This window comes from Haemorhous mexicanus, chromosome 9 (assembly GCF_027477595.1).
Source record: "Haemorhous mexicanus isolate bHaeMex1 chromosome 9, bHaeMex1.pri, whole genome shotgun sequence".
NCBI lineage: Eukaryota > Metazoa > Chordata > Aves > Passeriformes > Fringillidae > Haemorhous > Haemorhous mexicanus.
In genome coordinates, this window is record NC_082349.1 from 22,096,782 (window position 1) to 22,123,506 (window position 26,725).

A 26,725-nucleotide genomic window follows, 5' to 3' on the forward strand; every position below is an offset into this window, starting at 1 on the left:
TTTTTATACCTGAGGCCTATAGATTATAAATTGACTTCTCTGCCACCATATTTGCCTTTTTCCCCTAAAATCAAGCATAATATACTTAAACAGTGAAAATGCAGCAATATTTTATATATTTTAATACAATAAACTAACTTACCTTAAACGTATAGTTTGTCAGATAAAAGAGATTTTCTCTTTTAAATTCACATTTGCTTTTGTTTTCAGTTTTTCTATCATTCTCCCAAACCAATATAAATTGTGCATATGGTCCAAATTCGTTTTGTTTTCTGCATGTAATCTGGACAGCATTATCAGCTGTCAATATTGTTTTAATGTGACTCACTTCTTCTGGTACTGTAGACAAAAAACAGGGTTACTTGCTCTATTCTCATTATTTCAAACTCAACATTTCAAGCTGTATGTGCTCATGTCTGTTTCCTGTCTTCTCTCAAAACCTTCATGTATTTTCTTCCTTAAAAATTTCAGTCCCAATTTAATAAGATAAGTAACAAGATAAATAATCAATTTTAACTTAATCATGAGCTTATCTAAGCTGAAAAATATGTGAAGTGGAACTGAAATGCTCTACTAACAGACTGCAAAAATAGTATGATGGCAAATCTCTCTTACATCTGACATCACTTTCTCATTTGACATCACATTCTCAGATCAACCTGTTTTTATTTATCAGTAAATTAATTTATCAGCTTTTTTTTTTTTTTTTTGGTGGGGCTTCAGGTGACAATTCTAATCCCTGTATACTTCAAACTATACATTAGAAAGGATAGCCCCAAAAAGGTGCACAGACCTTTCTGTCAACAGAAGGGTTGGCACACATTTTGTCATCTTTAACCTAATGTTGGAAGCTGTGTACAGGTACATCCAAACTGACTGACATCCATTACTGATGGACAGTGTTGGGGTAGCCTGGGTCTACTTCAAGCAAACAGGTAACTACACAACAGAAGGTACAGGCTGCACATTTTTGTAGCTTTCATGCCACAAAGAAAATATTAAATATTAAATATTAAATTATCTTTTTGTTTAATTCATTTTTTTTCTTTATATTGGGATATAATGCTTCCTAAAGACTTCACAAGAATTTCAAATTAATGAAATCTTTTTAAAATTATATATATAAGAAAAATAACAATATGAAGTGCATAATTAAAAAATAGATCAACATTAAGTAATTTTAAAAGGGACACTAATTATATGAATGTCAGTATAATTATTTTAATTTTAATCAGTTTCTTGGCTAATAGTAATACTGTGTATAAAATACAATGAACTACACTAGGAACGTACAAATTCTTTGTGTTTGTATCAGCCTAGGTCATAACAGTTAGCAAGCAGATTTACCTGCTGCATCTGTTGTAAATTCACGGCTCTCACTGCTACCATCCACGCTGTCATTGCGTTTGTTGATTGTAAATGGAGTCACAGACACAGAAACTCTGGTATAAGGACGAAAGTCATACCAAGCATAGTGAGTTGTGTTGACTCGATCAACATGACGAGCTGAAAAATGAAATTAATGAAATTAATTAAATCTATGTTAGGAGCATAGGAACTCTTACACTTTATCAGAGCTACCTGAAACCACTGTCATGTGTACTTCTATTTTAATTACCTTAATCTGGTTGCTTTGCTTCACTTACTAATGCAAAGTGTAGGCTCAGGAAGAAGAGGAAATACATAAACACATAGAGAGTATTTACATATAAAGATTCATTGAAATGTAAGATGGCCTAGACCAGCATATCTAGAAGCAGTGGCCATTTAGCAGAAGACAATCCCCTGGCTATAACCATCTAAACATGTTTATGCCTAACTGCCAAGCATTTGTGCCAACTGAAGGGTGACAGGGTCATGTCCTGACATGGTAAACAGAATAATCTCAACTGAAAATTCGACTGGAACAACCTTAAAGGAAGGAAATTTTAACATTTGTCTAAAATAAACTGCAGTGTAAAGAGAGTCCAATAGGACTCGACAGTGCATTATGCCTAGTGTTCTGTAATTATGTACATGCAATGAATTATTTAATTACTTACGTATGCCTTCCTCGAAGAATTCCACTTTGTAGCCATCTATGGGACCGTTGGAAGTGTCCCCAGGTGCTGTCCAACTAACTGCTACACCTGTGGTATTTTTATGTACCATGTGAAGGTTTTGTGGTGCTTTTGGAGCTGTTGTAAAAGAAAAATTACAATAATTTGCAATAAATGAAAATAAAAGTATTCCTCTTTTGACCTATTTTGATTAATTAGATTAAATTTCATCTGACACTAAAAACATGTAATTTTTTGTACGCTATTTCAAGAAGGTATACATAAGTATAAACTGAGTATATGTAAAAGCATCATATTACAGTAATTTCATAAATTTAATTAATTCAGGACAAGGTGAATACAGCAACATCACATTTTACTAAAATTGTCCAATGTCTTCAAATCAAGAATTTAAGACTTGTCTCAGACTAGGTCTGCCCTAATGAGGATGCATTTTTGTATGTGCATCCTCATTCAAAATTCCATATAGTTGACCATTTTCCCGGTCTCCAAAACAACAACAAAAAACAATCACATTCTCTGATGGAAGGAAAGAAAGACTCAGACTGGAAGACTGAGAGAGTGACTGCAATGAAAGAACAACCACTAGGGCAAGAGACCAGAAAGGAGGAGCTGAAGGAGAAGCTGAGTGTGGCAGAGAATGCTGCTCAAAGCTTATCTTGAACCCCAGGAAACCCAGATAATAGGTTTCATAGTAGGAGTTCCCAGAAATATGTGGAATGTAAACCAAAAGTAAGCATTACACTTACCACCATAGTCTGTATGTATGGTGAAGTTTAGGTTGGCAACATTGTTTCCATAAAAATCTATGGATCCAATGCAGTTATACAGATGGTTTGGTAATAAATTTTTCAGCTCTTCACAAGTTTGATTTTTACCAGTAAAGTTTGAATCTGTAGACACAAGAAGACCTTTATCAATATTTTTCACAGCTTCTAAAGTATGTGGCACCATTCTGAGATTTTCTCTACTGTATTTATTTAATATAATTTGTAATAAACTATCACGATATTCCAAACAGAAAAATTACAACCCGATCCAATAACTAACTTTGAGGTTCTTACATACTAACTTATTTTGCCTAGACCTTTACTTTTCATCAGTAAAATTCGACTTTCTAAGGAAACAACTTTCCTACAGAAATCAGAACATGTCATGGGGAGTCTGGCAGAACACTGGAATGGCTTCCTAGCTCTTCAGCTCCCTGAAGCAGGAAATCTCCAGCCCCAGACATTCATCACCCATTTTTCTGGGGTCAGAAAAAGGAGGCCATTCAGCAGCCATATCTATCCTATCACACTAGGTGCCTCTGAGCCAGCATGTCCTCAAACTGGCTGACTCGAAGAGCAGAGAGCCTGACCTCACATCCAGGAGCCTGCACAGCCAGTGGCCAAGGCACCCTGCAAGGGGTCAGCTCACAGCACGAGCACAGACTGAGCATTTCCAAACTGCTCAGCACCCTTTCAGAAAATCAAACAGGACCTCAAAATCTCCAATATTTGTGCAACTTTTGAAACTGGTAAACTCAGTAAAAGAGGTCTCTGGGTTTGAACTTCCCAGATCTGCACTTGTGGGGATGATAGTCCTCCAACTGGCAATCCCAGGAATTCTGAGCTACCCTTTCCTCAAACTGGCACAATCAATCCATTTAAATCTGCCAGTCTTTCACCAAAAGACAACATCAAGAATGCTTTTAAAGAGAAATAAATAAGTAACCCACTTTCAGAATGCATTGGAGGAATCAAAAGTAATGTCTCAGGGCAGGTAACAGTCACCGTAGCACAGGCAAGTGAGCTACTCCGATGTATCGAGGCAGATGTGTTGGTTATGTTCTGGACTTTAAGAGATTCCCTGGTGACTGGAATGGAAGAATATTATACATCATCGTGACATTGGCTATATTGAGTCTTCAAATAACAGTTCATTAATGTTTTTTGACTTGTTCTGCAATATGAAGATACAATCAGCATAGAATAATATACAAAGAATTTAATAAGAAATGGAAAGCAAAAATTGAAAAAGCCTTCATGAGATAAAGACGCACAGGTATTCAAATAATAAATTAATATTTTAGTGCAGACATTCAGCATAAACACCAGCTTTGAAGTGGTGGCTGGCCTTGCTATTGTTTACCACAATGCATATGCTCAATGCATTTAAGTTCCCTTTTTTCTTTAGAATAAAAAAACTACGGTTTGTTTTCACTGTTCTTTAAGAAAATACTGAGAAGTTTTAATGTACAACTTCAGAATAGCTTGCAAACCATGGACAAAATACGAAAACTGAAAAGCAACAAGAATAGACAAAGAAACCTGGGGAAGCTGAATTACTGCATGTAAAAATAAATGTTTAAAAAAAGAAGAAAAGAAACTACTAAAAAGCCTTGTACACCTACCTTTTGGAACAAGAAAAGAAGAAGAAGTACCATCTGTACACCTGCCATTTTTAACTTTGACAGTGTAACTCCGGCATTTCGGAAGCTCTACGGAACGGTTGCTGGAACTCACAGTTCTGTTTCTGTCATCCCCCAGAATAATGTATTCTGTGTCTTTTGTGTGAATTTTCAGGAAAACTTCAGCCAGGCTAGAGTTGTTCTCCGAGTCTTTTATGTCTTCAATAATAGCTAAAAGAAAAGCTACTGTAAATGGAGGTGAAAAGACCAGAATTGTTAAATAACTTTAATCTTACTTCTTCCAGAACTGGAAGACATTTTATAAAATAACTAACTGATCAGTTTTATATGCTAATTGATCAGATTTATTTTTTTGCTGCTTTATCAGCTTTACCAATTTTCTGTATTTGAGTTTATTATTTGGTCACATTTCAAGACTGAAGGAGAATAAGGGGTATGGTCCTTACCACAAGTTGCTTCGGGTATCACTGTGGTAGGTTCTATAAAAAAAGAAAACAATATGAAGGTCTATCATAGCAGATTGGGTATTTTTTCCACAAAGCATTGGAGAAGGGTGACCAGTACTGCCCCAAACTCTTTTTTCAATATATGCAATACAAGTAAATGTATTTAGCATCCTCTCACATTTGAAATAGGGAAGAAAAAACCATCAGCTATTCATAACCCCATTCTTTAACTAGTTATTTTAGGGATCATGTCTTTCACAGTTTTTCAATGACATCAATGAACGAGAAATCAAACTGGTTATTAGTGACATTTCTGAGTACAAAACTACACAAGATTATTCCAAAATCACACATTCTCATAGCAGTATGATAAACTACAGCAGTTTTCCAGGATATCTACGCTGTGGAATGGGTAACTGAGCTGTATAAAATGTCACCAAAGAAATAAAATTTACCTGCTTTCTGCACTGCCACTCTTACCTTTGGAAAGAGATTTATACAACAGTACCGATTGTTTAGTGACTACTTTTACACCTGGATACCCAAAAGAAATTTTTGCTGTTATTTTCTGTAGAGAAGCTTGAGCAAAGGACTTCATCCTGAAAAAGGTTACTTAATATATCCCAAGGTAAAGGGGTCACTAAAACACACCAATATCTAATTTTTTCATAGAAGGTAGGCCCTAGATTTGCCTGCCTCCAGGATGGAAGTCACCACCGGGATGGTGGCCCTAAGGAGAGGGCAAACAGAGGGACCACTGGAGATTGACCAAGACTGTAAGGGGCAGTACACCCACAGTAAAAGCTAAGTTCAGTTTGTCAAAGAGCAGCAGCAGCCTACAGCTACTCGAAGGACAGTTCAAGATGGAAAGTGTCCAGCTCCTGGATGTACTTTGCACAAGCACACACATGTATTTTGCTGACCTAATGCCTTACAGCCCAATGGCAACTAAAATCACTGTAAGTGCTTGAACTACTAGATCCCAAGAAAGTATTACTGCTGTGTGAAACCAAAGGGAAGACACTGGAAGACACAGAGGCACACAGACCTCAGATGTATTCACACTTTTATGCTGCTTGGGCAAATTCCTGTGAATAACAAGAGAAGTACTGACACAATAATTGACAGATTTCCCTCCTGCTATATGCCACTATGTGGAAATAATTTCTATTTTGCACTTGCTTGACAAGTAACAAATGTGGTATCTTTAATATTACTCATAAAAAGTTAGCAAGGTTCCTAAAAACGTCCTTAAGTTTAATGCAGTTGCATGTCTAATTTGCATGCTTAGGTTTAAAACACTCCAAATGAATTGCCTCATTCAAATCCATTTTCTGTGCTTGATGTATCAGAACTGTGGTAACTGTGTGCAAGTTTGTCACCTATTGTGTAAGTGGAGCTGGGAGTGGGGCTGATCCCAGTGCCTGCTGGCGTGTTGACTGATGAGGTGGTGCTGTGCAAGGATGTTGAATTGTAATCATCTGTAAGAAAATAAACAACATATCAGCATTAAAAAGTGAAATTCATTCTTCCATATGGCTTTGCCATCAGAAATGTCTTACACTAGAGCACTTCTCTGTTTTTGTTCTCTTTCTTAGGGGATTTTTGTAATTTAGAGAAGACTACTGAAGGAAAAGTGATGTTAATATATTAAATTTTAAAAAAGAGTATTTAAATAGAAAGCAAATTTTTAGGAGTATACCACTTACACACGAATTTTGCTATGTACAATGACAATTTTTTTGGTCAATACTTAGTCATAATTCCAGATTAAGTCAAAATAAAAATAGTATCACAATCTGTGAACTGGGAAAAACTAGAACATTTTGCTATATTCTTTCAGTAAAACACAATTACGAATAGTGCTTGTGCAGTTTCACAAACAGCAACTCTAGGTAGTGCTCGTTTGCTGGGTCATGTACCTTGCTCACTCACTGTATTTTTTACTATACTTCATTATTTATCTCCCTGTTTATAAACAACTGACTGGTCTCTATATTCTCTTTTAGGCTCATTCCTACTGCTCTTGCTTTGGGGGCAGTCTTGTTGGCAGCAGCTGGTATTTTGATGCTACTGTGGCGGCTGCAAGACTCAGCCCTCCAATACCAGATCCCGCACATTATCCTGGCATTGCCGCCATGCCAAAGCACAGACACCTTTTCCATTTGATGAAAATGAGCTGGAAAAGGCTACCCTGGTCCTGAATGACTTCGTTTTCCCCTAGAGTTTTGAGAGCAGCACGTGGCTTCCAAGGGAAGAGAGCAAACCTGCAGGAGCATCCCCGGAGGCAGAGGGAGTGCGTGCGGTGAGGGCAGCGGAGGCGCTGCTGCGTGCCGGGCTGCTCGGGGCCGTGCTGGGGCTGGGCTCTGCGTGCGGGGAGAAGTGCGTGCTGTGTGCGAGGCTGGCACCTGCGGTGAGAGTACAGCAGGGTCGGTCATGCTCCATCCGCTGTGCCCGGCCGAGGAGGGACAGAGCTGCCCACACCACCAGGGTGCAGTGCTGCAGCACTCCCATACCGAGACGCTGGGAATTTTTAACGAAGCAAAGGCACATCAAACATTCCAAGTGCAGGGGATTCAAGAGGTGACAGATGAACAACCAGTGAGTGTATTCATTTTTGGTTAGGACTGTGCCTTTCATGCTAAATGCTGTGTTTTGAAATATACCTAAATACATTACTCAAAACCAGACTTGTCTGATATTCCTGCCTATTAAGACAGCATATTTCATTTTTTGGGGTGAATTACCTTACTCTGTGAGGTAATTGTGTGTGAGAAAATGAAAGAAGAAATTGTCAAGAAAAAAAAAAAAATCTATGCAATTCTGCCATGTAAATTGTTTCTTACCAGTATCAGGTGTGGTCGTTGTCTCCTCCCCTGAAAAAGAGAAGAGAGAGAAAAAGTGTAACTTAAACTTTCAAGGAATTTGCCAAAAATATAAAGACACATTCCTTCCTCCCAAATATCAGCTAAGCTTTCCCCAGGAAATTACACGTTCTTAAGTTATATTTAGTGGATATAGCAACAACCAGAGGCCCAAAATACCAAGTATTCAGTCACAGAATCACAGAATGGTCTGGGTTAGGGAGAATCTTAAACATCATCTAGTTGAAACACCCTTGCCATGGGCTGGGATGCCACCCAGCAGATCAGGCTGCTCAGGGCCCCATCCAACAAACTTCCAGCCACCTGTTTGGCTCTTCCTTCCTTCTTCTTTTGCTCTTTTTCTACCAGATCTTTCCTATTATGTTTATTTATCTCTTTCTTGTGGCATGTGTTTTTCAGATAGAACTTCCCTGTTTATTATTTTCCTGTTATTTCAGCTTCACTACATGGCACTTCACAACTGCTGTATCTTTACTCTTTTGAAAATAAACTCCTTCAACCTTTAAAGCAAAAAGCCAGGTTTATGTGAGAAACTGCCATACTTGTGAGGGATACATCAGTATCCTGTTCATGTGTCAGCATCAAAACCATGTCCCTCATCTCTGACACAGAAGATCAACATAAGCAGATACCCTGGGACTCCAGAGATTTTCTCCTTACTGACAAGCAGCAGCAGTGTTGGCTGCTCAGTGGCCACCACGGATTCTCCACCTCATATGGACAGTTCAGAAGGCTGACAATAGCCATTAAAAACACACAACCAGTGATGGCAATGCACCTACAGGGAGTGAGAATTTCTTGGTGCTCAGAACTGTCATGAAGTGTGTCTAAGCCATTACATGAATATGAATACACACAAAAGCTAAAGTCTTGCAAATGCTTTTCTAGTCAGCAACTGAATTTGTTGTGCACTGTACATTATGCAAGATCACTTAATACAACAGACAATTTGGAAAAAAGCCAGTAGGCTGATACCTTACAGAAAAAGTATCAACAGAAGTCAAATGAAGTTTGGCTAAAAGCAGAAATGCAGCATTTATTTCTTTACAGAAGTGGGGAAGGGTGTTGCCTAAAATCTGGTCCATGAGATGAGGACATGGGTCTATGAGGTTTGCCTGAAATCATATGAAACTGTCAAAATAACATTGCTCTTAACTGGAAGAATGTAAGCTCTAAAATGTAGCAGACTGAAAACAGATTGAATAACACGGGTGTAGAAGCCACTGTATTAGCCACTATATTAACAGGTCTAGCATGTTAATTCATTTATATCTATATATCTTCATTGAAACACAGACCCTGCATTCTTTCCAAAGCTACAGAATCTTAGCATGTGAAGCTTCCTAACCTAAGAGAGGTTACAGAAAAGAAACAAAAATATAGGTGAACTTTTGAACCTTCAATGTATCTTCAGCACCTGAAACCTCCTGTCTGCAACATTTCTTTACAACAACTGCATGATCTGTAACTATATGCATTAAACTGCCAAGGAACCCTTCATATCCATTCGTATTTACCATAAGCAATATATTTTCAACGCTTTTTTATGGTTTTCAATTCAGTGTTTGAAAGCTGGCAGTTAGTAATTTTTAAATTCCATAATGTGATTTTCTTTTTTCAAAAGGCTTATTAGCTGAAGAATTAATTATTCCCTCTCCTTTTCCAAATCTTACTTTGGTTTAGCACATCAAATATACCTCAAGCCAAATATTAACTTTCTGTGAGCATTCTCACAGATTAACTTTCACTTAGAAACCTTTCCAGAAACACAATAAAATTAGTTGCAGAAAATTCTAAATTAAACTCTGCTCAGATTGGTGAAACATTCAGAAATACTTTTCAAGCTATTTACTGATCTCTGATGCAAACATAACAGAGGAAATGATACACATCAAGATTGCCTCTTCCAAGAAAAGTGAGATAATAAAAGATCAGGGGATCATAAGCTTGTCAGTGTTGTGCTGCCTCATTCATTTCCTCAAGCTTCCTGTGAAAATCATTTTCCCCATCCTCCCCCTTGTAAAGTCAGAATAATGGTAATAGCTTAAGTAGAGTGAAAGGTTTATTGCCCACTCCCAGTGAGAGAAGCTAAACATTACACATAATCACAGAAATCCAGGTTAGAAGAGACCTCAAGAGATCACCTGGTCCCACTGCCTTGCTCAGAGCAGTGTCTTAAAACAGTATGGGAAATAATAGTCTGACACTGCCCTTTTTTTCCGGCCTATAACTAAATGCTATCAATTTAACAGAACTTCATGGCAGTTTTATGCCCTTCTAAGCATTTCAAGGGTCTCCTGCTCTCCTCTGATTCTATTCCCTGATATGCTTTATTATAGCAATGGAATAGGATGCAGTTGAAAAGAATTCAATAGGTGGCACCAGAACACTAAAAAAATCCTCTCAAAAAGAAAAGCAAATGCATTTCCCCATGAAATCTTGTCCTGGGTAAATCATGTCCTGGGTAAAATGAAGGAAAATCAAGAAGCATCCTAACACTCCGGACTCTGTTACTCTGAGATTAATAGGTATATTGCTACTATTATTTTCCAAAAAATGCCCCAGCACTGACAAATGTCTGAGCTAACCTCAGGCTAACCAAGTTAACCTCAAAGACAAAACTGTCTGCTCATGTTTATACTCTAAATCATAACTCTAGAAACTTGAAAGCTGAAATCCACAAATATCTTTAAAATGTAACAAGGATGTCCAATCCCACAAACACATGCTGTGCAGTAAGAAAGCTTGATGATTGCCAAACTAAGCAAGTTGGTCTGAGTTTAAATGGGAACTACCCCAAAACTTTTCTCAGAGCCTAAACTGCATCCAACCATAAGACATTCTTAAGATGATATGTGTAGGATAACAAGGATAACATCAGATAACCCATATGGAAGAATTAGAGCATAGAAAAAGTTCCTACAACTGTAGTAAGTTCTTTAAGCTTCCCTCTCCCTTCTCTTGATTTAGCCACCAGTTGGTTCCTGCTGACATTCCTAAAAGATTTCAAATGATTCATCAGTAATGTTTGAGCAGATCTGGCCTTTATCACATGCCCTGGAAAAAGGTACAACCAGCAGCTCATCCCACGGGCAGATGGGAGCCTGGCTAATCGCTTTCATTCTCCTTCCTACTAGTCAGTGGACAGAATGCAGCTGCTGCTTCAAAGAAAGGTTTGAGATGAGAACAAAATACACCTAAAACAAATGAGTTCACCACTTTCTCCTGAAAGCCCACAGATGTACTAGCCCCGTGAGTGAAACATGGGAGTACTGCGTTATGAAGTACTTTCGATGTTCAACAAGAAGAGCAAATGGAAAAATCATGAAAGAATCCAGGCCACCAAAACAAAAAGCCAAGATCTCAAACCCCTAGGACAGTAGGCTCTCTGGGTCACATCTGGAGGTACAGGAGCTGCTGCATCGCCTCTGCAGTACTGACTCTGTACTCAATGAAGTGGTCTGGTTGCACCTCTATAAGAAGTCCAGTTGTATAAGGAGACAGCTTTTGCTGTCTTAGGAAAATGTTTTCCCTTGGCAGGACCAAGCAACTCAACAGAACACAAGTGGGACCTACAATATGTTAAAAGATAAAAATGTGTTTCAAGGAAGTCCAGGGTGTGATCTTCTCGAGCAGCAGGAAGAACCAGCACACACTTCCTGTGTGCATGTGCTATTAATAACACAAACTCCAGCTGATAAGATGGAGATCCTGTTGAATCAGCATTAAGAGCCTAAAAATATTATCATGTTTATAGGGGTAGAAATCCATTAGCGGATGACACGGAACATGTCTTTTAATTCCATTCTGCTGCTTAATTTGCACCGTGAGTAAAAAGGACCTGGATTTGATTTTCCTGCTGGACTGGCCAGGAGGCTACACTTGCATGGCAGCAGCTCAGGCTGTCTGCTCTGAGCACAGGATTGCTGCAGGACTGCATTCCTCCACACACACAGCACACAGCAATGTGGGAAGGAGGATGCTCTTCTGCTAATAGTGCATTTGGTGTTTTATCTAGCGTGGTGCCATACCAGCTGGCTCTTCACATCCAGCTGTACTCCTCGTGTCTTTGCCAGAGCTGGGAGGGGGCAGAGGAAGTAATCCTTCCTCTCAGCCTCGTCTCTGTAAAACAGTTGGCAGCCACGTTTTGCAGCCAGGAAAAATGCTTACTGATTCTGCAGAGCTGCTGCCCTTTTCCCAGGATCTCTCCAGTCTTTAGTATATTGGACAGACCCCAGCAACCCCCACCAGGAAGCATTTTACACCAAGCAACCAATGTAAGTCCAGATTCTGCCTTCCCTCTTTTCACAGCTGAACGGCACTGCTTCAGCAGGGTCAGGGCTCTTCACATCTGCACAGAAAGCAACAGGATGTGGTCTACTTGTTCAGATGGAGTAAAGCTCTTTGAGGGGGTCTCCTAGCAAACAGCACAGACATTGCAGCTCCCCTGCAAGCCAACACCAAATTGCAAAAAAGGAACAGTTCCTGGTGGGAGGTGAAGGGTGAGTAAGGCAAGGAGCCTTACAAAATGCTGCCAGCCGCCCTTTGATTTATTTTTCAACTTCAAGTGGGATAGGATGTAATTCACACCTGCTTTAAAGCTCCCTTGTGCTGCCCGAACCAGCTAACGAGACCTTAAAGTAAATGAGCATCAGGGCCAGAGATGTTACTGTTATTTTTGCTGAAAACACAAAACCAAGGGATCCATTGCTACTTTATAAACAAATCTGGGCAGACCTAAGAATAGACTAACAAACACTTAAACATCTGATTAATTCTGTACCACAGAGGAGCCCTCTAATTTTATAGGTGGGATCACATGCGCTGAAATGCTTTCATAACCAGAGACTACGGAATTACACTTTATTCTTTATCTCTAATTCTGGGGAAGAAAAAACTAATAATATTCCCAGTTTCTGGACAAACTGCTGCTTTTTGAAAATCGAGTAAAGTTCTTTTCCACAGGCAATATTTACAATATTTATTTTCACCAGAAATTAGGGATAAAATGTTGAAACTGTAAATTTTAATTTAACAGAAATTCTAAAATATTCTGATTAAGAAATGACATTTTTTTTGCTTTTGATATCTGGATTTAATGTCCATTCTGACTTTCCAGAATAATAATTAAAATAGTTTCCATCTGATTTCTCAAAATATTTCTTTTTGTACAAGTCCATTAATAATTGCCTCCCATAGCAACTCCTTCACACAGTGCATCACTGCCCAAGAGCCTGATCCTGGCGCTCTTTCCTGCCCCTTTAACCTTTGGCTCAAGCATTATCTGAGAGTCAAAGGCCTTTTTGTTCCCAAGCACCTGCCAGTGCTGAGGGCTGACTTGCAGTGGGGAAGGCGTGGTCTGCCTGTGGAGCCCAGCTCAGGAGTGAGTGCTGCTCTAACTACAGCCAGTGATAGGATGTGGTGTTAGGCTTTTAGTGAAAATTGACCTCTGAAATTAATGCCTGTTCTAGATCCCTCTTCTTGCTGTCCACCTTCCAAGACTGGAGTTATCCCTATCCTCCTCAAGTTCTGAGTTCAACTGTGAGCATTAATCAGCATTTACAGCTATGGAGAAGGCAAAAAATTCAAATTAGCCAGCAATCAAGTACAAGGGGAACAACCAGAAGAAAGGGAGAGAATTAAGAATTTATAACTGACAGATACAAGGAGGAACACAATGTTACAATACATGCTGAATATTTCTGACCTTTTTTAAAAAAAAGTATTTTTCTGGTTCTGATTATGCAAAATAAACATAGGAGTATAATTTTTCCAAAGGAAAATAAAAACACAGAGCAAAAGAGAAATTTCCCTGAAGAAACATTAATGGAAGTAATACTTGTTACCAATGATATGTGGAATTTCTCAAAACCATAAACCTGAAGTAGAACAAAAACCAAAAGCAGCAAATCAAATTCCTTTTGCCAATACAGTTCCTGCAAACCTAAAATAAATACCCAGGAATATTGTGTGTTTAGCAGTCAGAAGGAGGAGATTTCAATCACTTGCACCATACTTTAAGTGACATTTTCAGTCTTCACAGGACGGCTTTGCAGTAACCCACTGGTACAGCTACAGCTAACGACGCCTTTGCTGCCCTGTGGTTTCTCTCATGCTGTTTACTTCTGCCTTTCTTCTACAGAACCCTGCTCAAAAGGAAGAGGGTGCAGCATACTGTGGTTTTGAGCTTAAGTGCTTCCAAATGCAAACGGAGTTACCATAGCACCCACATGCCCAAGCAATCAGGCTTATCTTAGGGCTAAACCACTTCTCTAGTGCAGTAATGAAACGTCCCTATTAAACTCCTTTTCATCACATTTGCATTTGTAATTATTTTCAGTTGTACAGGTTCATTAATATGATACAGTGAGGGTTGGCAATCTTTGGGATGAAGTCCAAACTGCTTTGCAGGGAGTCCTTGTCACCATGTGAATTGTCTGCAAGAGAGGAGAATATCAAACCCTGATGTAACAGTTCCTTCAGCTGCGAAATGCTGGGTACTCTCCACAGTCATTAAGAAACACCTATACATGAGGAATGAAAGATTGGCTGTGATATCTGTTTGGCAATTTTGTGCCACATGCAAAAAAACTGTGTTAATATTTGCTTTGCCCTTTATATATTTTCAGTATTTATGCACAGAAAGTCTTGAGCCAGATTTATGTTGTTCCCATGCTAAACTTCTCTGCTCCCCAGGGCCAGAGCTCTAACTTCAGTCTAACTTCCTTCTAACTTCAGTCATGACTTTTCCATCCCTGCTGGATCCTTCATTGATCTTCCTTTCCCCCATCTACATTGAACAGAAACACTTGTTCCATATTGTTTTGCTTAATGGCACTGACAGAATGGCTTTGGATTTGCTGAATGTATATTGTTTATGGCAAGCAGGAGGAAAGAACTTACACCTATTTTATCATCCTCTCACTTTGTACTCCCACAGTTTTTGCAATTGCTGACTCTACTGGTCACAGGAAGCTGTGGAGAACAGCAGAAGGCAGCTCAGTTCTCAAGAGTTTTGATCAGAAAAAGAGGCTACAGCTGAGTAGCCTGACTGACTGACTTGGTGAGAGTGCGAGGCAAGGGGCAAACCTAATTTCAGGCCCTTCATTGGACCATGGCTTATTTAAATATCTGACTCACTTCTCTGCTTCTCAGAGACAGATATCTTTCAGTTTCTTCAAGATTAAAGCATTATCTGGTTTTCTGCATCTTCCCGACTGAATATAACCTTTTATGTAATTTTGCCAGCTATAGAAAATGGATCCTTTGCTCTAAAAAAAATCAACTTGGAAATACTTCTCTAAACTGTCTTTCATTAGTTCAAATTCAAACCATAAACAGTTTAGTACCATTTGAAGAGTAGGGGAGGCTGCAAGTAAATGATGTTTAAGGTCTAGTCTAACCCAAGTCTTTCTGAGAGTCTGGGATTCTAAGATCAGCATTTTAGCCACTGATAATATAAAGCCTGTTGAAATCAGAAATACCTTCTGTTTCTCAGAGTTCTATTAGCATGAAATCCTTGGATCAACAGCTCTTTACTTACTGGAAGCATTATGTCAGTGAGGACTCTAATCGGTGATTTTCAAAAAGATCCAGCTTTTTAAAAAGAACATTTCTTTCAATAACTGACATCTGCATGTGAGTTATTCCTTTTCATAATAATATTTTTCTCTGATCCACTGATATGTTAAACACCCTACCAAACCACTTGTTTGATTGCTATGCACTGCAGATTTTTTACTGATAAAAGAGGTATAAATGTACAACAGGAGTTCCATGGTTTCACCTCGGCCAAGGGCTGAGGGCAGGGCAAGCAGGGCTGCGTGGTGGCACACAGACTCAAGCCAGCAGGACCAGAGTGTGACAAACGACAGAGCAACAGCCCACCAGAGAGCAACACTGAATAGCTGCTGCAAAGGTGTAGCAGCACTGACAGCACCTGAGTGTTGTGCCCCTCGTGGGGACTGAAAGAATCCAGAGCCCCCAAAGCTGCAGTCACAGAGCTCCTCTGGCCTAGTGACACAGGTGAATGTACACCTGCAGCTGCACCGCTCTCAGAGTTTTTCCCTTCACTGAGGTAATCAGTACTGCTGCAAAAATCACACTGTTCAGACACTGCTGTGAAAACAACATTTCTGATACTTCTAGGAGATGGCAACTGGCTCAAAGGAGTGCTGCTCTGAGTGATACAGTGATGTTTGGTGCTTCTGAAACAATCCTATTACAGAGTCAAATGCTGGGGCTGGGGGATTCAGCTGCTGTCTTGGATGAGAACAGCTCCGTGGTTCAAATGGGCACATTGGAGTCAGAGTGAAGATCTGAGTGAGGATCTGCCTTTATCTAGTCACAAAATTAAACATTACATTTTAATTGAATAATCTGATGATTGTGCAGTTCAGGCCTAAAGAAAACTAGCTGCTCTATTCCACAGCAGAGAATGCACGAGCCATTGCTCAGTATCTCCAGTCACAGTGCTGGGTTTTATTGTGCCCAGTTACTTTGCCTGCACAGCCTCAGCCCTGAAAGATTCACAAATCAGAATAAAGATGTGGCACAAAAATTTCCTTTTCCAGTGATCTGTCATTTTTATTTCTGCGACTTCTTGCTCCAAGCTTAACAGGACCCTCAGCAGTCCCTGTGCTCCATGAGGTGAAGTCCCAGCCTCACATCTCCAAGCAGCAATGCTCTAAACTATCCTGCTAGTCTCAGTCATCTCCTATGACCCAGATTTCTTCCAGCATGAAGAGAAGATCCTAACCAGCACTGGCTGATAGACAACTAGCTTCTGTTTCTTGAAAGGATAGAGAGTACAGAGGGAAAAAAATCATGCAGCTCAGTGGAGAACTATTCCCATACCAACTCTGCCTGCTGGGCAGCTTCCTCGCCCTCCCGGGGCTGCCAGCTGCAGCCAGCAAACTCTCTTTGTTTCAAGGGACACTGATTTTACTTGGCTACTATCTTCACTTTTTCTTTTTCCTCCAGACATTCAGGCCAAAATTTATCAGAATTGAATATCCTTCATCAAATACGCTACTGAATAAGATTTTTACTGTTCACAAAATATTCTGACAGCCAGGATTCACTGACCAACAGCTAAATCAACTGCATTCTTGTTAGGGTGCAATTTAAAACACAGTAATCTATACACACAACATGTTGATAGGAAACATCATGTAAAGGTCAGATTCTACCAGCATTATTCATGCAAAAATCATTTGAAAAGTTAATCATTCAGTGATGCATATCATTATCTTCCAGAACACTGCCTGTTAAAATTTATCATTCATTTTTTTATTATTTCCCTGGAGGTGTTTAAGAAAAGGTTGGATATGGTTGGTACTTAATTCCATGGTCTAGATGACAAGGTGGTGTTACATCATAGGTTAGACTCAATGATCTCAAAGGTCTTGTCCAGCTTAGTTAACTCTGGGATTCTGCTTCTAAAAGGCAGAAATTACACTATTTAAATTAATCAAAATGTCCTATATTTGATGTGTGACCTGAAATCCATCTTGCCATCAGCTAGAGGGAAAAAAATTGGAACTGTGACCAAGACCTACCCAGGAATTCCACTTTTTACTCAACTGCATGAGTGGCTGCAGGTACCCTCCATGTCCATGTCTCTCTAACATCCCATGCAAAGTGGATAACAGCATATTGCAATTAGAAATTAATATAAAATTACAAATTTCACAGACAAGGGATCTGAAAGTGACATAAAAAATATGCCCACATCCGTCTGATTGCATAAACAGGAACAGGCTGCAAAGAGAGAAACTCCTTGAACTTGAGCTCCCCAGAATGCCCTGCACACACTTACAAAAGTCTCTCACTGTCTCAAAATCTGGATTGCAAAACCTGGGCTCTGTCCCTTCAGGGAAGCTGAGCAGCTGAGCAGGTCAAGAAGGGGCCCTTACTTCATGTCACGTCAAAAGAAATGATGAATGGATTTCAGAAGAGAGCAGAGTCCACACAACTCCTTTGGAATTCAAGAAAAACATTAAGTGAAAGTGATTTCTTGATCCCCTCTCCTTTATTTTTCTTTTGAAACCAGATCAGTAATTTTGGTACCCAGAACTGGGCCTTTCACTGCATTTTAAATGTGTTCTTTTTTTTTCCTCTTTCTCCATTTGCTATTTTCATTATAACAAACAGGAGATGTGAGATCCAAATTTAAAAACCACCTGATAATCACAAGCAAAGAGAGATGAAAACTGTTCATCTAATTTTTCTTCAAATCCTATGTTGATCATCCTTTTCTAAAAGACTGTATGCTGAATGTTTCAAGAAATAAAGGCGCAGAATGGAAAGACTCCACTCTGCTCACAGGGATTGTGGTGTCCCACATTCCAGCAAAAATCTAAAGCTTGTGTTCCTCAAGATTTGAACAAGACTGATTTCAGTATCTCTTTAAATAATTCAAGGCAAAAAAGAACATAAATAGTCTGTGCTTCCATCTTTTGCCTGTGGAAGGCAGTTTTCATTAGCATTTCAAGTTTCCTTTTTTATTTTAATTTTTTATTTTAAAAGTATTAAATGAATGGTCTGGGAAATAAAGGAGAATCAAAGGATAAGGATGCTAGACAAGAATTTAATTAGGAAAAGAATTATATGGACCTTTCAATGTATAGGGGCCCACGGAAAGCCCTCAGGCCAAAGTTAAGAGAACATCCAATTTCATGCTCCAAATAATTTTACACTCTTTATATAGGCACTGCTATTCACAAGCTGGGAAATACCACAGACCTGTAAACATTTCTTATGTCTAATAATAAGAAATGTGTATATAGCAGCATTACATATCTTATGACAATAACAACTCCCACTTGGAGGTGGGAGGTCAGAAACCCAACTGGATTTGTAACCCAAGTATGAGTTTGTCCACACACATCCCCATAGATGGAGCAGTTTGGAAGCAGTGTGTGTGTACTGTCTGCTGTGATGACAGATGGAAAAGCTGAAGCAGAAAGACACAAGCACGTGCAAATGTGGGTAAGGCTTTTTTAAATCTATACTTTTATAGTATTTGGTTGAAATAGTGGTGAATGCATGGTCACATGAACTGGTAAAACTTACTGCTCTTTTTTTTCTAATATGGAAATATATAAGGTTTTTTTCAGTTGTGTACACTAAGGCACTTGAAGATATTATTCAGCACCTATTGTTTTGCATTTCATATGTATGCCCCACAAATTGATAATACAAACAAACTAAAAAAGACAAAACCTTCTGGTAGGTGTACAAGGAAACACAGAAATTTGTTATTTGTCATTTACTTGAGTAGGAATTAAGTATAGCTTGAAAAAAGATCATATTTTGAAGAAAGATAATGTGTATCAAGACTTCTATAGGGTCTGGCATGTAACAGATCTCTTAATAACCCCCCAGCAGCACACAGAGGCAGAAGTGGGCACTGACAGTGCTTAATTCAGCACTCAGCTCTGCTGGCTCAGGAAGGCACATGAGCCTTCTCTGTACCTACATTTGGTGCATGGAGATCAACTCAAGTGTGGGATCACCTGGATTTCCATGGGCTGTTCTGTACCGGCATGTAAACTGTTAGGAGTACTTGGATAAACTGAACTATGATCAAAGCCCTGCACAACCTACAGCACCCTCACTCAAATTCTTTATCAAATTTTTCAGTTTTCATTATACTTGATGCTGAAACTGAAACTTTCAAGGTAGTTTAATTCATATTAAAAATATGAAAGACCATTTTTAATGGTGCCCAACACTAGCAAGGCAACTGAGAAAGACAGACTGCAGCATTTTAGTTAGGATAATCAAGAATACTCTCATGAGCAGAAACTTGGAAAAATCTACAAAAAGAGTAAAACTCTACTTTCTGGATTTCCATTTTGCCACATAAGATCCTTTTGTAGGATATTCCATGATCAAGGATGATGGGTCAAGAAATTCCATGGTCAAGATGCTCCACTCATCTGCTGATGAATAATGAATTCTGCTTTGTTAACATACTGTGATCTTTCTTTCCTTTTGGATACAAAATATGTTCTCTATATACATTTACATAAGCAAGACCCAACAGAATTAAGGACAGATGAACATTATCTGCAGTGACAACAGCATAAAGCAGTCTGAAATAGTGCAATGAACGTTGTGTCTGACTGTTTTTAAGGTTGACAGGGTCAAAAGAAAGCTTTACAAAGACTTTTGAACTTTCAAGAAAATAAGGAACACAATGATCAGGGAATGGAACCCTGTACCAAGGATATAATGTGTTTCTGTTAGGGTACGAATAGCCAATCCTCCAGGGCCATAGCAGATGGTGTAAAAGAAAATTGAATTAAAGGCCGTCAATTCATTTTTGGCACATATATGGGGCCAACAGCCATGCCAAAGGAACAGGATTCTCTGGTGAATGGAAACAGAACTTATTAAAAGAATTTTCCAATGAATGCAAGAAATGCCACTAATGTCCACAACATCTCCAACACTGAGCTGAGATCCTCTCTGCTCAATCCCACATCATGAGTGATTGGGAACTGGCAGATAGAGGAGCTGGCTCTGCAGAGATGAGCCAGTGGGATCCCACAGCACTTGGTATCATGAGGAGCTTCTCACATTAGAACCATTGCAAACTACTTGACCATGGCTTTAGTCTACATTACATGAGGAATACTGGCCTCTTGCCAGAGCATTGGCCCTCCAGCCAAAAGTGCAAGTACTTTTACTTGTGCAAAGGCACACAGTGCTAAAACAGCTTAACTGCCAAGCTTCTTTTGTCTTTCAGTTTTAAGTTACTGGCAGCTGCTAATGAAAGTCATCTTTTACCTCATCAAAGTTAATGAGCTTTGGCACTGCACTCCTGAATGTGGCTGTAAAAAGTCCTGCTTCCGCCAGTAGTTTAGTTACTGCTTGTTCAGGGGCCTCTATGCCTGGCATTGCTGTATTGTGGAATCGTGTCCTTTTTGGCTATGACTCATCACAGTCAGTCAGCCACACATCTAACTCCCTTTTCAATTTAAATCAGCTTCAGGTTAGGTCTGAGTGGCTTAACTATGGGAGGGCTCCCATTGTCGTGTTTCTGACTTAAGACCTTATGGGACAAAGCGGAGAGTCAATGCTGGTATTTATCCATTAGTCTGCTCTAAGTTTTGCTTTGGCAGAGATATAGAGACATCACATAAAGCAGATAAAACCCACTGCAGGAAGGGGCAGGGGAATTATTTTAACACTTAAAAGCAGATAAAACCCTTGCTACATGTGTTTGGTCTGTAGTAGGAGTTTGAAAAGATGTCTGCCTCCTTTCCTTCCCAGGCTCCGTGCTAATGCTGAAACCAACAACACCTTATGAAGCATGGCTGACACATGAATGGGCTCAGAGGAGGGGTTTGGGGCAGGTGCTGCAGGGCTCCAGTGCCTTCTGCACATCCACCCAACAATGTTACTCTCTGTTGTGCAGCTTAAAATTGCAAAAGCCATATGTGATTGGCGGCTTTCTGCCCTCTTTTTTGCCTCCTGCCCTCCCTGCCAGCCAATGTAGGAGCTCCTGACTCGATGCTCCTTCAGCAGCCAACCTCTAAACTGCAGTGGCCCCACTTTCAGGAAGCTGGTCCCTACCTGCCTGGCTCCTCATTATCTTATCACTGTGCATCAGCTTACAATACAGTCCAGGAAACACAACTCTGATGATGCCTCCACAGCACAATCTGAAAGATGTGTTTAGTCTAACTCAGGAGTCAAAAACTGACTTGCACCAGAGTTTCACTAGGAACTTACAGCTGCTTCAACTTGCCACCCAGACTGCCATTTAGGCAGCCCTGATGGTTTGCTATCTCTCTGCCAACTTGATCAGAAATTCTGAAATTCAGATGTGGTAAGATCACAAGGATTAGTTCAGTCTTCTACAGAGATAGTAGTTCAGATTTGCTTGCCCAGCAAGCCTGTGAGGCATAACCATATTACCACGTTTATCTTCCTGGTCTTGACCAGTTTTCACTGGGATAATACGGTTTGACTTCAGGTAAAACAAGAAGCTCAATTAAAAATTGTATTTCTTTTCAAATGACATACTGATTTCAGAAGAATTTCCAAAATAGACCCACTCTGCCCTATTTAATAATTTATTGCTAAAGTTTAATTAAAGTTGCTAACATTATAGAGTAATAAAAGGAGAATGCCTACTTCCCTGGTCAATAACTTCATCTGAAACATGTATGTATTTAAAAAATCAAACACAGTTGAATTTTTCAATAATTTTAAGCTGCATATTCAACATCTTTGGTAGAAGGGTAACAGACACAGGAACTGGCAGCAAATAATGATTACAGATGTACAGGAAGAGTTGCATTAGCTCCCAGTTTTGTGAATTTACTCCTGTTCACCTGCAAACCTAATACGGCAGAGAAGTAGCCAGAGCTCGTTTTGCTCCTCCTCTGCCACCACCAGGAAGAGTTGCATGAGCAGAGGGTTAAGCTCCCAAGGCACACTTTCAACTGCACACAGTATAAGGCAAATCAAGTATAACTTTATGGTCTTTGCTGTTTTTTAACAGTGTTTGGAACTAATGGACTTATTTCAATTTCCTGGTATATGGCAGTCAGCAAGAACTAAATGGTGTGACAGGATGTGGGTGCTTGAATTTTATCTCCATTTAGCAGAGCACTGGTCTGCACTTAGCAAAGCAGCTCTCAGCTTGCACTGCCAGCAAGCACCTTCCCATTCCCAGGCAAGGCTGCCTGTCAACCCACAAATGAGTAAACTTCCTCACTGAGGTAAGGGGAATGATGGAAATGTACAGAAGCATTAACACTTCAGCCTACAGTGTTTGAAGATACAGAATTTTGCAAAACTAAAGAACCAGAAAGTGTAGTTGCCCTAATGATTCATTGCTTTTTTCATTTTTAGAGTGCTTTTTTAGCTACAAAGCACAAGACAGGCAACCACCACAATGACACAAACTTCATGGTACACTACGAGATTGCAAATATCTAAGAACAAAGGCTGTCATTTCCCTTCTGTGAGCATTGCACAGAATATCCAGACACTGTCCTGGGCCAGGATGAGCCCAGCTGCCCGGTACAAACATTCAAAGCAGTTTTTTCTTTCATCCTTCTGCTATTATTATTTCAAGTCTTTTTAACTACTGAAGCTTCATTGATCTATCTAAAGAGCCACCATTACTAAAATGATGATCCCCTGGCTACCTCTACAACAGCAGCTGATGCTCAGGCAGCTGTTTTGTTGTTTTGTTTGGGTTTTTTTTAATTGGAATTTCATATTAATAAGTTCTTAAATAAATGTTGGGTGAGCTCCACACCATTCAGCTCTGAAACTTACTTCCTAAAGACAAAATCCACAAGCTTTCTTTATAAGCTTATTCATAAGCCTTTCTTTCCTAAAAGAAAATCCAGCATTAGTTTAAAAAATGAATAAATAAAAGAAGGCAGCAGGTCCCATTTCTGCTCTTCCCCAGTGCTCCCAGAAGCAAACACCTTGTGCTCTTGAACTGCTGGGCCCTCTCCTCACATTACTAACAGATTGTAGCCAACCCCGCCTTCTACTGTTGCCTTATACTTTTCAACACTGAACAGGAATCTCTCTGGGGCTGACTGCATGAAAACTTGGTAAAAAGGCACTTTAGTCTTCAGTTCTATTGCTTCTAGTACTTTTTAACAATCTAGCAGACCTATTGAATTATTCACAGCTTTTCTCATACATTGGAATAATTTGTTAATTAATTATGGTTTATATGATTTCCTGAATTAATTTCTTCATTTTGGTAATAATTACTTTGAATTTTATCTACTGTAGTAGATATAATCTTTAGTTAGTATCACTTTAGATGGATTTTCATCTTCAGAAAACCACTACTACCTACACAAACACTCAGCCTTTATTTTTTTCTCTGACTTTACTGCTCCCTCTCCATGTAGCCTGAGGCACACACTTCGACAGTGTTGTCATAATTTCCTGACAGGTTCTAGGATTTCAGTTTATATTTGTATACTTTCTTTCCTAACATTCTAAAATGCTTTCTCCTAGAGCTAACTTTTAAACTCTCGTCCCAGAGAAGACTGGAGCTCATATTCTGCAAAAGTATCACTGGGGATTTCAAAGGAGATGTAACTTTTACTGTTTAAATTACACCCAGAAGATAGCATATACACTTTCAATACATTGGATTTATGTAACATCTCTCACTTTCCAATACTGAGTGTGCAGATATTTTTACAATACTAACTCCAAATACTACTTATAATATAGAAGCTCTTCATGGTATATCTCTGCCATTGCCTTAAACTGTGCAAGCAGTCCTTTGGTTAGGTATGCTGGGAGTTTGATACAACTGAGTGAATTAACTCTGTTTCTTTGTATGCCCAATTTCCAGTCTAACTTAATGGTGTTTGCAGTGAGATTCTACAAATGTGTGCCTTGTCCTTATAAAGAAGAATGAAAACTCAATTAGTGTGCACTCCCAAGCACTGGGAATGAAGGATTTTTCAGACCATTAAAACAATTCACTGCATCTACACATTGTTACCTGTGCTTTTTTAAAGTAGAATATATTCATGTGTGAAAAAGCATCAAAAATCATTAAAACATGACATGAATCCAAGTCATAGGGGTTTTTAAGGTAAAAAGTAGTGACTTACTACAGCAAGAGCAAATCAATCACTGGAAAAATTGCACACTGCCTAAGAGTATGATGAAAGGCATCCAAATGGCCTCAAGTTCTATCCTTCATGCATCAGTAGAAATGGATGAATATCACTATACCAACAATCCTGACAGTGCTACCAAGATTGCAGGTCCAGATCAAGCACCTGACACCAAAGGGGAAGCACCTCCATCTGCCACACTGGCTCTACATGAAGGAAGCCTAAATCTGCAGGAGAGATGGAAGCAGCCACATGTGTCAGGATGACTTCCTGGACAGCCAGAGTGCTGACAGCCAGGCAAGGATGCCACACCATTATCCTCTCCTACCTTATCATTTTTATGGATTTTTTTTTTTTTATTTCATAGTTTGCATTATTAAGCTTTTTGAAAAGATCCCTATTAATACAGTTTCTCTAATTTGCATTAAAAAAACTTTATTATTAAAGAAAAAATATTATCTGCATAACAAAATTACAAATATTAGAAAACAGCAAAAATCGGCTGATTTCAATAAAGTTGCCCTGACAGACAGATCATAAATGCCAGTGGAAAGAAATACAGAAAATTCATTCTGTTTAATTATTAATCTGCTGACAGCACAAAGGTAGTGTAATGGACCTGGGTGTGTCCTTGAAATGCCTCTCACCTTTGTAGGCAGGAAAGTGGTCAGAATTTTTTTTCAGAAGATGAACAACCCCTGCATCTCCACAGAATCCTTTGAACCTCCCAGATGTGGAAAATCTGCCCACTGTGGTGTTTAAATTTCATTTTTGTTTCTGTAGCATGCAGACAACTCCTATCCAAATTGAGAAACTAAGCAATCTTTTTTACTTCCTCTGTTTTCCCCATAACAAGGCTTCACCTATGAAGAAGGCACAAGCTGGGCTGGTGCTTGCCAACTTGATCATTATATTAATAAGTCCATCAAAAACAATATTAGAAAGATTCACCAGTAAGACTGCAAGCACTGGACAATAAAAAAATATTAAATCTAATTCTATTTAGTAAAGAATCATGAAAGAGCTGAAATTCAGAAAGAATTTTCAATATTAAAACAACAGCAGAAATATGAAAAGCAAGTGTACCATAAAGATAATGAGTAGAGGGACCAAGCTAGGATGTATTTGCAATCAAACTGGTTTCTCCTCCAGCAACTGCATTGTGAAGCATCTAGATGGAATCTGTGGTCAAGAAACATCTAACATTTCAAAAACTCAGCATCACACACTGTCAGCCATTCCCAGGATTATTATGAGTGAAATCTCCTGTCTCTATATGACAAGAAGTCATAGGGATTTGGGTTTGAGCTTGTTTTTGAGCCAAAAGCTTTGAAGCACTTTTTGTTCTGAAATGTGGCATCACAATGAATTTTGTGACAGATCATTTTCCTAATGATCACATTTCCTGTAGTGAGACTTTTCATCTTTCTCTATGACTGCACCAACACTGCAACACACACTCTGCAGCACCTTCTACCTCCAGTGAAAAGGCTCTTACAGTCCCTTAGATAGAAAGAGGACTCAAAGAAATGTGTCACTCTGACTTAACTCCTGGATCAGGACTCTGCATCACCAGCACAGCTGTTTTGATTTGGGGGTTGGACTTATTTCACAAGAAAGGTACATGGTAACTTCTATAACAATCTGCCTCACTAAGACCTACCATCATCCTGATCATGTTAATTCTCATTTGCATTTGCCTCCTGCAATGCCACAATAATTCCAGATCAGAAAATAAATGGAGGTGCTGAACATACTGAGCCCTGCTATAAAATTACTGAGACATCACTGTTATTACTCTGGTCTTGATTTACTCTTGCTCAGGTTCATTAAAAAATGCCACCCTCTGATCTGAAACAACTGTCCAAGCAACTCTTTTATTTGTGCTCAATTTGATACCTCTGACTGGAATTAGGCAGAAATTTTCAGTTGAAGATGAAACAATCCTCTCCTAGGAAGAAGGATTATTGCCCTCAAGCCCTCCTGCAGTAATCTCTGCTGAATTTCACGTTAAGTTTTTGTGTCCACCCCTACTTGGATGACAAGTACATTATGCAGAAGATTGACCCAGGATTTCTGCAGCTGGCTGAGGTGATGCACAGGCCTCCTACCATGCTGCGGACTGACCAACAGGGTTCATTAAATTAATGGTTCATTTCATGCATTAATCAGTGTAACACTCTCAGTTTGGGCTGTTCAATATGGCTTTTGCTTCAGTTTGCTGCAAAGAATGTGACTTCCTTTATGAAATTACAGTCACAAACAATCAACATCAATGTTTGGAGTAAAAAAT

General features: G+C 39.2%; 1 protein-coding gene across 3 annotated transcripts in view; it reads right to left on the reverse strand.

Annotated features, from left to right (window-relative positions):
• PTPRC (protein tyrosine phosphatase receptor type C) overlaps positions 1 to 26,725 on the reverse strand; it is a 56,797-nt gene that overhangs the window by 15,735 nt on the left and 14,337 nt on the right. Inside the window, exons 3-12 of one of the 3 annotated variants that reach the window (XM_059854454.1) lie at positions 7,766 to 7,795; positions 7,187 to 7,327; positions 6,302 to 6,400; positions 4,920 to 4,952; positions 4,456 to 4,683; positions 3,781 to 3,918; positions 2,810 to 2,953; positions 2,043 to 2,177; positions 1,348 to 1,506; positions 143 to 339 (exon numbers count right to left, since the gene is read on the reverse strand). In XM_059854454.1, coding sequence (XP_059710437.1) covers positions 143 to 339; positions 1,348 to 1,506; positions 2,043 to 2,177; positions 2,810 to 2,953; positions 3,781 to 3,918; positions 4,456 to 4,683; positions 4,920 to 4,952; positions 6,302 to 6,400; positions 7,187 to 7,327; positions 7,766 to 7,795 — 1,304 coding nt within the window. The remainder of the gene's footprint in view (positions 1 to 142; positions 340 to 1,347; positions 1,507 to 2,042; positions 2,178 to 2,809; positions 2,954 to 3,780; positions 3,919 to 4,455; positions 4,684 to 4,919; positions 4,953 to 6,301; positions 6,401 to 7,186; positions 7,328 to 7,765; positions 7,796 to 26,725) is intronic. The other 2 variants (XM_059854456.1, XM_059854457.1) reach the window with 2 other exon arrangements.